The following is a 12,197-nucleotide window of genomic DNA, read 5'->3' as shown; positions in this document are numbered from 1 at the left end:
CACTCACTCACTCACTCACTCACTCACACACACACACACACATATATATATATATACTGAAAAAAAATGATGTAATAATTTTCAGTCAGAAATTAGTCAGTTTCACAAATAATTGCAAAGAAACGGAAAGTAACATTGAATAAACATGACATTTTTAAGTAAAAAGACTTAATATTACAAATATTTTTTTGTAAAACGTGCAACAATAATCTTTATTTACAACTTTGAAAAACAACCTTTTACAGTGCAACTTAAAGTCTAACAAAGTCTAAATGTTGTTTGTGCACTAAAATGTTTCGTCATCTAAAAACAAAAGTGCTTCTTGTTGTAAAACCTACTTTTCCTGGCTCAATTCCAGGCAAAAATATAATCGAATGTGACAAACAAAGTAATTTCGAGGGCCAGACTAAGCAGAAACAGCTCTACATTTTCACTTTTAAAGTGTATTTAAACAGTCGCAGTGCAAACAAATGAGGGCTTAATTGCGCTTCATTCTCCACAGCACAATGCAAACACGGCATTATTCGTCAGCAGCTACGACAGCATGCCGAGCTCCTGCAGGCAGAGACTCTCCCGGCGCTTCTTAAGCCTCTTGAGCCGGGGACCACCTGTGGCATTTAAGCTCTCATTCCCCATGATGACTTTCTACCTTTTCACCCTGCTCCAGACGCGAGTGGCCAGATTAACTCACAGCTAAACTGCTTTGCAAAGCCCTCATAACGATTCCCCGAGTCCGCGATTGTTTTTGCAGACCGGCCCAATGTGAATTGAAACGGAAAGTGGATTATTAAGTGGTCTGCGTGCCGGTTCACTTCACAAAGGTGGAAATGGAGCGTAATCACTGCAGCAGACGGTATATGATCACTAGCGCCTTAACACACAAACCGGGATTGACTTCAGAATGCCTGATCCCAGAACAGTGCTTTAAGCCTAATAACAACTTCTGCCCTTCTTAGCTTGGATTTCCAAGGACATCGTGATGAAATATCGACTATTGCACGACTACGAGTGTATACTGTGAAGCTGAGTGCAACAAATCAACACTATAAACAGTGCATATGAAGGAAAGTTGATTTTTGACTTGAATAACTCTGGTTAATTTAGATGTTACTCGCATTTGTATTTTTTTTGCCAGTGTAATGAGACTGATCCTCTTGTTTCTCCAGGTTATAGTGATCTATAAATACATCCTACCCTGCAGACTGATTATTTTAAATGTGCTTATATAATGAGATATAATGCTGTTATCCATCTCAAGCTTTTTAAAAGACACTAAGCTTCACCATATGTGACCCTGGAGCACAAAAGCAGTCTTAAGTCGCTGGGGTATATTTGTAGCAATAGCTAACAATACATTGTATGGGTCAAAATTATAAATTTTTCTTTTATGCCAAAAATCATTAGGATATTAAGTAAAGATCATGTTCCATGAAGATATTTAGTAAATTTCCTACCGTAAATATATCAAAACTTAATTTTTGATTAGTAATATGCATTGCTAAGAACTTCATTTGAACAACTTTAAAGATGATTTTCTCAATATTTAGATTTTTTTGCACCCTCAGATTCCAGATTTTCAAATAGTTGTATCTCGGCCAAATATTGTCCTTTCATAACATACATCAATGGAAAGCTTATTTATTCAGCTTTCAGATGATGTATACAACCCATTTTCGAAAAATTTACCCTTATGAGTGGTTTTGTGGTCCAGGGTCACAAATAGGTTATTACAGGTCATTTCTGAAAATGTGCACAAAAATCTGATGATTTATGCAAATAAATGAAAAACATTCTTGGAAAATTAAAAAATGTGTAAAAAAAAAAAAAAAAAAAGGATGAATGTGTGATTCAGTCTACTCTAGCATTTAAATGTTTGGAGTCGGTAAGTTAAAAAAAACAACAACAAAAAAACACTTTTATGCATTAAATTGATCAAAAGTGATAGTAAAGACTTTTATAATGTTTTAAAAAGATTTCTATTTTAAATCAATTCTGTTCTTTTGAACTTTTTATTCAATTCCCCCCAAAAGTATCACAGTTTCTACAAAAAAATGAAGCAGCACAACCATTTTCAACATTGATAATAATACTTTCTCGAGCAGCAAATCAGCATATTAGACTGATTTCTGAAGATCATGTGACACTGAAGACTGGAGTAATGATGCTGAAAATACAGCTTTGCATCACAGAAATAAATTACATTCTAAAATATATTCAAATAGAAAACAGTTATTTTAAATTGTAATAATATTTCACTGTTTTACTGTATATCTGATCAAATAAATGCAGCCTTGGTGAGCAGAAAAGACTTCTTTAAAAATATAAAAAATCTTACCAATTCCAAATTCTTGAATGATGCTGTAACTTTGAAGTCACTGTCATCTTTTGGACTTGGTTTTGTGTTTTCAGGAGCGAACCCGTAGCCTCCTGAGGGAATGGTACCTGCAGGATCCCTATCCAAACCCCTCCAGAAAGCGTCATCTGGCTCAGGCCACAGGACTCACACCCACTCAGGTGGGCAACTGGTTCAAAAACAGAAGACAGCGGGACAGAGCGGCGTCTGCTAAAAACAGGTACACAAACAAACATCGTCTATTACAGCTGCACTGTAAAAATGAATGGCTGAGAAACAAAAAACAAGACAACATGATTAATTGAGATTTGTCTTGAAACTTGTATTTGCCAACTTGTATTTCATTGCTCATTTGTTGTTGTTAATGTTAGCCAAAACTATTCAAATAATTTTCATTATTCGAAATATAGCTTAAATAAAGTGAAATATGAATATTAAGTAGAAATATAAAAAACATACATAAATGAGAAATGTTGCCTCAACAACTAACTGCAATTAATGTACAAAAAATTACATTATATCTACAACTGAAATTAAGGCTATATTAGAAATATAAAAAACCCAAATCCAATAAAAATGACAAAAGCACATTATAAAATACTAAAACCTAAGTAAATATAAAAGATATATGCATACATAAATAAAAGCTAATTCAAACTTTTAATAAATACTATAATAATGTATTAAATATACTAAAAATACTACCAACGTAAATGCACAGGTCATTGCATGGTATTAAATAAAGCTTACAGTAATATGAACTGCTCATATAAAAATAATGGTAACAATTTACAATCATATTCAATATTTAATGTTAATTAATGCATTAACTAATATTAACTAACAGTGAGCAATGCATTTGTTGCAATATATTATTTAATCTTTGTTCATGTTAATTCATAAAAGTGTTTCTTTGTTAATTCATGTTTGCTCAGATCCATTAATTAATATTAGGTCAAAAGCACTATAAAAGTATGCATATGATATATTCGCATATAGTTAAATTTGGGTGCGTTTCTGACACCAAATATTGTATAGCTTCAGAAGGTTTAATACAGTGCACAAGTTATATGGACTTCCCTTATGCTCTTTTTTCCCTTAAAGGGGTCATAGGATGCTACATGCACTTTTACAAGTTGTTTGAACTGAAATGTGTGTTGGCAGTGTTTGTACACAACCACCCTATAATGATAAAAATCCACCCAGTGTTTTTTTTTTAATCTGGTTAAATCTTTACCCCTTTCTCAAATCGAGCCGATCTCAGATGCCTGTCTGTGTGACGTCACACAGACAGGCCCCTCCCACGATAGTTTGATTGACAGTAGCGTTTCAGCACAGACTGGACTGGTGTCTTACCTTAGCTCCGCCCCTAAGTGAGCTGTAATCAGTCCGCCATTGTTTCACCGCCGGAGCAGATGAAGACAAGAATGACTCCTAAGCGATTGACGTGTTCTGTTGTTGGATGTAATAATAAACATAGCAGTCGTCTAATATGCTGATTTATTATTAGAATTATCAACAGTTGTGCAGCCAAATATTTTTAAGTTACGCCTTCTTTCTTTGCGTGAACGTTTGGGCGGCGTTATGCAAATCTTCTCACATCGTGACGTAGACATGTGGGGTGTGTTAGAACGAGCCGTTTTAGGTAGGCGTGGCTGACTCTTAACTTTTATAAAGAATATCTCTTTGGATTTGAGACTTTAGTCTTTGCAACTTTACAGATCTTCTTTATGCACCAAGAGCTTGTAACACTCCAAAGAGAAAGGAAAAATTGAAATCGCATCATATGACCCCTTTAAAGGAAAATGCTACAATAAGGCTTGATCTGAAAAGAGCTGTTTTTGACAGGGTAAAAAAGGTGTTTTTTACACTACCATTGAGAAATTTTAACCAAACTATGTTACAGACTTTTCATTAAGACCCTAAAGAATCATATCAACTTGTGGAAAATGAGCATCATATGACCCCTGTAAAGGTTATTTTTTGGCATCAATGGTTCCATGAAGAGCCATGGAACTATTCCATTCTACAAAAGGTTCTTTATAGTGGAAAAATGTTTTTTTTTTTTTTAGATTTTTAAAATGTTCTTCACATAAAGAAAAAAATAGGTTATTTTTAAGAAATGTTCGCTGAAGGGCTCTTTGGGAAACCAACAATGGTTCTTCTATGGCATCACTGTGAGAAACCTCCTTTTGGAACCTTTATATTTAAAGGGATAGTTCACCCAAAAAATGCTGTCATTAATTACTCACCCTCATGTCGTTTCAAACCCGTAAGACCTTCGTTCATCTTCGGAACATAAATTAAGATATTTTTGATGAAATTCGAGAGCTTTCTGACCCTCCCATAGACAGCTAGGGTACTACCACGATCAAGGACCAGAAACGTAGCAAGGAGATCGTTAAAATAATCCATGTAATCAGTGGTTCAACCGTAATTTTACGAAGCTACGAGAATACTTTTTGTATGCAAAGAAAACAAAAATAACGACTTTATTCAACAATTCGTCTCCTCTGCGTCACCCTGGTGCCATTTTGGAGAGTATCACATACGTAAACAACGTATGTACGCGGATATGCTGTTTACGTTCAGATCAAAGTGGAAACAACGTAAACAGCGTATCCGCGTACATACATTGCATACGTTGTTTACGTATGTGATACTCTCCAAAATGGCGCTATAGGGTGACGCAGAGGAGACGAATTGTTGAATAAAGTCGTTATTTTTGTTTTCTTTGCGCACAAAAAGTATTCTCGTAGCTGATGTCACATGGATTATTTTACCGATGTCCTTGCTACGTTTCTGGGCCTTGATCGTGTAAGGATCCTTGCTGTCTATGGAGGATCAAAGAGCTCTCGGATTTCATCAAAAATATCTTAATTTGTGTTCCGAAGATGAACGGAGGTCTTACGGGTTTGGAACGACATGAGGGGGAGTAATTAATGACAGAATTTTAGTTTTTGGGTGAACTATCCCTTTAAGAGTGTAGGAGCTTCAAATGTGTCTATGTTGATTTGCATCTCAAGAGTAAATATCCATCTACCGCTCTCTTTTTTTTCCCCAGGCTGCAGCAAGATTCCTCCCTCCTTCCCTCCGGAAGCTCTCCAGAATGCTCCTCGGAGCACAACACGCACCTCCAGGGCTCCTCACCGCATCGTCCCGGGAGCCCAGGGGAGAACAGCGACTGCAGCTCGGGCACGGGGCCGCGGGGGACCGGGGCCTCCACGCCGGACATATCCGTCAGCAGCGACAGCGACTTTGAGTCGTGAAGAACGCCTGCACTGGAAACACATGAGGCTTTGAAGCGTCTGGAGGGCAGAGGACTGCTGCTTAGACATGCACTTAAAGGAAAGACTGAGGAATCAGCTCGATTTGCTGTTAGGAAATCTGACTAAAAAGGACAAAGTTACTCCCTTTTTTCGTGTTTGGTCCGTCCCTGACCAAAGAGGAGCTACAATTTTAAGACTGGACCTCTTAATAGGCACGTGCCAAATCAATCTCTTCAGGTTCATTGGCTTTTTCAATCATTGTAATACTCAGGTGGCACAAAATATGAGACATATCGCTCAGAAGGACATATATTATGCATATTTTGTATTCAAAGTCTAGTGTAGATGGTCCAGCCAGGCCTTTCATAGCACTACAAACATGAAATGGTTTGATCTTGAAGGTAGAAGTAACTTGCTGCTGTATGTTTTCATAAGAATATCGTGTAGGTTGTGTCAGTTGCTTGTGCATTTTGTTGTTAAATGAGGATTTAGGTCCATTGAACTGTTTTACACAGGAATATAATCATGATGAACATAGATTAACTCACATGTTATGGAATATTAATGCTGCTGACCTCGCTGTGAATTTAGGATACATCAACATACTTTCCATTTCATTTCAGTGAACAGCGTCACTCAGCTTTTTATGTGCCTACGACATCAAACTGTACGATCGTCTGTCATTTATCATTTTCAGACACATACTCACCGAAGTCAAATGAAGAACGCGACTGTCTTGTTTTCATTTGTTGTTCATCTGTTGTTTGCAGTTTTGAAATAAATGAAATTATTTTTGAAGAGACTCAAAGTTTGAATTGTAGATGCTAAACAGCTGGCAAAACAAAGGCTGTTCACAGCTTGTAACAAGTGTACAAGTAGCTTGTAACCATCAACTAAATGACCCGTTCAAATAATACAGCTTTACAAAACCATTTGAAGGAATAAGTTAAAATATTAGCATAATTTAATTCTGTAAAACACAAAAGAAGAAATTCGGATCTTCTGATCCACACTTGTATAAAAATAACCATATTTTATTCTAAAAGTATATGTATTGCATTGCTAAATATAGCATATGTTCACCTGTAAATTATAAGCAAAATCATAGCCATTTTTCATACAAAGCAGTTTAATATTTTACTGTATAAGTATGTATATTGCTATTTTGCTATACATTTTCTCAATTATAAGGTAATATTTTAGTCATTTAAATATCTATTGTCTTCTAAAATATAATGCATAATAATTCAAATACAAATAAAATACATTTCCTGTATGATAAGTTCAACAATTAACAGTACTATAAAACTTTTTGAATTTTTTCCCCATTAAATTACACATATTTAGATTGTAACTCTGCAAGATAAAAGGTGTTTCTTTTGGGATTAAATTTTTTATTTGACTGTTTTACTGTAAAAGTTGATTTGTTAAATAGACTAAACGTTTTCTCAATTATACGGTCATTTTAAATGACATGTATTATCTTTTAAAATACAACATTTTATTGTATGACAAGGCGACTTACAGTTCAGCAATTAACAGGTTTTACTATAAGATTTCTGCAATATTTTTCCATTAAATTACATAGAGTTCAACTCTGCAAGATAAAAGGCTTTTCCTTTGGGATTTTAATTACTGTATACATACTGCTTTCTTAATGTATCATTTTTCACAATATTTTACAGTAATTTAAATGATAGATTTCTTATTTACATATTTTTGAAAGTATAATATATGTGACCCTGGAGCACAAAACCAGTACCCCAGCGACTTAAGACTGCTTTTGTGCTCCAGGGTCACATATTTACTGTGTGATAAGATAATTAGCAGTTCAGTAATTAACAGGTTTTACTCAAAGATTTGTGCATTACTTTTCCATTAAATTACATGTCTATAGCGTAACTGTGCAAGATAAGAAAAAATAATCCTCAGGTAAACCGGCCCCTTTAAATCTGACCTCACTTCACAAAACAGCCAGACTGAGACTGACGAGCGTCTGCATCCTCACCGAATGCACGGACAGTCCCTGCAGCTCATCTGAAACAGCATGGACAGCGGCGGGAGGAAAGTGGTCGTCTGTGACAATGGGACGGGGGTAAGAGATACACAAGTCATTATAATGGGGCTAAAACTCTATATCTGCTGCTACTGAATATCACTGATTTAAATACTGGATACTGATGCACAGGACTGAACATCAGCACTATTTGTGTTGAAATGAATGTTGAAGGAAACTTGTTTTAATTCAGAAACGTACATGGAACTAAATATATTGCCGTTTTAAAAGCTTCTGACATTCTTAACTAAACTTTTAAACGTCCCATCATTCGGTCAGACACAAAAGTTGGGAATATAGCGATTAAGGTGAGTTATCCAGCCAAAAAAAATAAAAAAATAAAGCTGAAATAAAAATCTAAAAAATATTATATGAAAAAATGAATGAAATTTTAAAATGTTGTAATACCACGTAGTGAAGTAAATACATTTAAAACACTACAATTACATTGAAATAAAACTGTTAAAACTAATAAAAAGAAAATAAAGTTAGAAAATATAGAACTGCTTAAAACAAACAAACAATAAAAATGACAAAACTAAAATACAACCTGAAAATATTAAAATATAAAATAATTCAAAATATTAATAAATATATCATACTAATGTAGTATAAATAAATTACACTAATACACATTGTCATTTAACAAGATAGCAATAAAACATCTCTCATTTGTAGATTTATAATTATTTAGAATAATTCTATTCCTCATTTTAATATATCTTCTATTGTACATTTAAGTGCCTTATACCATATTATTTAATTCTATAACATATCCCTTGTCCTCTCATACATTTCAAGACTGATTCAAACATTTCAATAATCACAGAAATGTAATATAAACAACATATACACTGTAATATTCTAATATAGGTTTATATTTTTCAGATATATAACAAAACAAATTTCTTTTAAAAAATTTCAAGACCATTGACATTAAACAGCAGATTATTAGAGTTGCGCGAGATTCATTATTTTTGCTGCAGAAACTATACTCCATCTTTAAATTGGCAAGAGTATATAATTAATTGAATACACCGATGCATTTTTAAATGAATTGAATAAAAATACTTTTTTTATTAAAGTAAATAAGGATAATATAGCAATAAGCCCCAAGAAGCCATGGTTTACAGTGAATTTATAACAGCTAAGGGGCGTTGTTAGGCAAGCTGTTATAAAATTCACTGTAAACCACGGCTTCACGGGGCTTATTGCTTTTATAAAACGGTTATTCCATATACGTAGTACGGTTTCACAAAATAAAATCCACCAATCAATGTAGTTCCTCAGAATCAGTTGTGGTTCTAACAAAGTGGTTGCTGAGCAACACACAGAAGTAAACAAAGGTGTGTGTTTGTAGAGTAATTTACAACAGCTTCGAACGGGCTCAGCCAATCAGAATCAAGGACTGGAACGATCTGTGTTATAATTAAAAATTCAACACCCTCAATGCTTTAATAATTTTTAAATTTTTTACTCGTTCAATACTGAAGTCAACACTGTTCACCTCTCTTCAGGATCTGATGGTTGGTGAAGAGGCGAGCGAATGCCGCTCCATGCTGGAGGTCTCGTACCCCATGGAGAACGGGATAGTCCGCTGCTGGGAGGACATGCTGCACCTGTGGGATCACACGTTCGGCCCGCAGCGGCTCAACATCAACCCTCCCGACTGTAAGGTCCTGCTGACGGAGCCGCCCCTGAACCCGCTGAAGAACCGGCAGAAGATCGCCGAGGTCATGTTTGAGACCTACAAGTTCCACGGCATCTACATCGCCATTCAGGCCGTGCTGACTCTCTACGCTCAGGGTAAAACAGACCGGTGAACCTCTGAAATGAGCTGAACGATGAAAAAGGGTTGCCAGGTCTGCAAAACAAAACTAGGTCAATGGGTAATCAAAAATAGGCCAAACTAACCCAATCACCCTAATATCAAAACACTGAAAAAATTGCTTTGATTAGTTATCACAACTTACAATTCATCATTAGAATACGTAATGATGCCTTACGGTTTCATCTTTAAAAAAAGTAAGCGGAAAATTAAAAAATAGGTTTAGTAGTTGAGTTGGATATTTCATTGTCTCAACATAAACGGTAAATTTAAATGTTATGAAAGTTTTGTTATTTAAACGTTTAAATAACATATTTGAAATTAGCAAATAATCTGACATGAACTTTCCCATAAATATCGTTTCTTAAAGGGATAGTTCACCCAAAAATGAAAATTTGGTCATTAATTACTCACCCTCATGTCGTTCCAAACCCGTAAGACCTTCGTTCATCTTCGGAACACAAATATTTTAGATGAAATCCGAGAGCTTTCTGACCCTGCATAGGCAGCAAGGGTAGGCTACTACCACGATCAAGGCCCAGAAAGGACATCGTTAAAATAGTCCATGTGACATCAGGGGTTCAACCGTAATTTTATTAAGCTACGAGAATACTTTTTATGTGCAAAGAAAACTAAAATAACTTTATTCAACTATTCTTCTCCTCCGCGTCACCCTAGAGTGCCATTTTGGAGGGTATTATCATGATGCATGCGCATGATTTTCCTGCATGTAAACAATGAATGCGCGTGATGCAGCTGACGTTGAACACGCACGCGCTGCGCCTTGTTTACAGCTCGCGCATGCGTCGTGACTCTCCAAGACAGCGTCCTAGGAGAAGAAGTATTGTTGAATAAAGTTGTTATTTTAGTTTTCTTTGCACACAAAAAGTATTGTCATAGCTTCGTAAAATTATGGCTTAACTCCTGATGTCACATGGACTATTTTAACGATGTCCTTACTACGTTTCTGGGCCTTGATCGTGGTAGTACCCTTCATGGAGGGTCAGAGAGCTCTCGGATTTCATCAGAAATATCTTAATTTGTGTTCGGCATGAGGGTGAGTAATTGATGACAGAATTCAAATTTTTGGGTGAACTATCCCTTTAAGCTCAATTAGCGTTAAAAAAATCTGCGGGTTGATCCAGCCATTGCGCATGTGCAGTCCTAAAACACGATAACTTTATCAATCGGCGATTGTCTGTTTTATTTAAAAGGCGGGATTTGAAAAATCAGTCTGTTTTCGAAGAAGCCCAAAGGCTGGATGGTACCCTCCCTCACAAAACTTGTCACCTAGCATTTGGTAGATATAAAATGGGTAGCCTAAAATATATCAATATAAACATTTCAGTCAAATATGCAATATGTCCAGTGTTGGGGAGTGACTAGTTACATGTAACAGCGTTACATAGTTAAATTACAAAATAAATGTAACTGTTACATTTGTCACATTTACTGAGAAAAAAATGTGTAATTCAATTACAGTTATTTATGAAATTGTTAATAATTAAAAAGTCGGTTACATCTGAATATTTTCACACACATGCAGATATGATTGATTTCTTTCCCAAATTGCATTGACTGCTTTAAAATATGAGACACCAATGTTTCAGGAGTTTAGGACACAAAATATGCTTAACTGTTTTATTTCCTATTTGGGTTTAAGAATATGTGTGGTGGTCGACTCAGGAGACGGTGTGACTCACATCTGTCCCGTTTACGAGGGCTTCTCTCTGCCTCACCTCACGCGCCGCTTAGACATCGCAGGACGAGACATCACGCGCTATCTGGTTAAGGTGACATTTTCCTTTCCACTTTTCTGTTCTCACCATGGAAACTGAGGATGAGCACTTTAGTGCAATGTTACTGGTTCAGTACATGTTAAAAGAGACAGTTCACCTCAAAAACAAGCAGTTTGTCATCATTTACTCATCCTCATGTCTTTCCAAACTTCTGTATCCATACAGTGAAAATCAGTGGGGTCCAAAGTTGTTTTAGACACCAGTGTTCTTCAATTTATGGTACGCAGAAGGCTGCATTTATTTGATCAAAATGACCTACTATTTTGAAATATTATTACAATTTAAAGTAACTGTTTTCTCTTTGAATATATGTTAAAATGTAATTTATTTCTGTGATCAAAGCTGAATTTTTAGCATCATTACTCCAGTCTTCATTGTCACATGATCTTCAGAAATCAGTCTAATATACTGATTAAGAAACATTTCTGATTATTATCAATGTTGAAAACAGTTGTGCTGCTTCAAAGTTTTGTGGAAACTGTGACATATTAATATCAGGACTCTTGACTTGCATTGTAAATGCATTACTGTAATCAGTATTAATTCACAGATGCCTTCGAGTTTAACTTCTACCTGAGATGTTTCATTAAACTGTCTATTTTGCAGACAAATTTTCATAAACGTGCACCCTGGACCACAAAACCAGTCATAAGGGTCAATTTTTCGAAATTGAGATTTATGCATCATCTGAAAGCTGATTATAAATAAGCTTTCCATTGATGTATGGTTTGTTAGGATAGGACAATATTTGTCTGAGATACAACTATCTGAAAATCTGGAATCTGAGGGTGCAAAAAAATCTAAATATTGAGAAAATCATCTTTAAAGTTGTCCAAATGAAGTTCTTAGCAATGCATATTACTAATCAAAAATTAAGTTTTGATATATTTAC

The 12,197-nt window shown here is 35.3% G+C and overlaps 2 protein-coding genes across 2 annotated transcripts in view; both read left to right on the top strand.

The window, feature by feature from the left end:
* LOC107728769 (homeobox protein SIX3-like) overlaps positions 1–6,352 on the top strand; it is a 7,553-nt gene extending 1,201 nt beyond the window's left edge. The window contains exons 2-3 of the mRNA XM_016539048.1: positions 2,373–2,573; positions 5,418–6,352. Of these exons, the coding sequence (XP_016394534.1) occupies positions 2,373–2,573; positions 5,418–5,622 (406 nt within the window). The 3' untranslated portion in view covers positions 5,623–6,352. The remainder of the gene's footprint in view (positions 1–2,372; positions 2,574–5,417) is intronic.
* A 1,317-nt stretch (positions 6,353–7,669) lies between these two features.
* LOC107728767 (actin-related protein 2-B-like) overlaps positions 7,670–12,197 on the top strand; it is an 8,030-nt gene continuing 3,502 nt past the window's right edge. The window contains exons 1-3 of the mRNA XM_016539047.1: positions 7,670–7,717; positions 9,196–9,497; positions 11,170–11,299. Of these exons, the coding sequence (XP_016394533.1) occupies positions 7,670–7,717; positions 9,196–9,497; positions 11,170–11,299 (480 nt within the window). The remainder of the gene's footprint in view (positions 7,718–9,195; positions 9,498–11,169; positions 11,300–12,197) is intronic.

This window comes from Sinocyclocheilus rhinocerous, unplaced genomic scaffold (genome assembly GCF_001515625.1).
Source record: "Sinocyclocheilus rhinocerous isolate Xijiao unplaced genomic scaffold, SAMN03320098_v1.1 scaffold8454, whole genome shotgun sequence".
Lineage (NCBI taxonomy): Eukaryota > Metazoa > Chordata > Actinopteri > Cypriniformes > Cyprinidae > Sinocyclocheilus > Sinocyclocheilus rhinocerous.
This window is presented reverse-complemented; position numbering and strand designations above follow the sequence as displayed.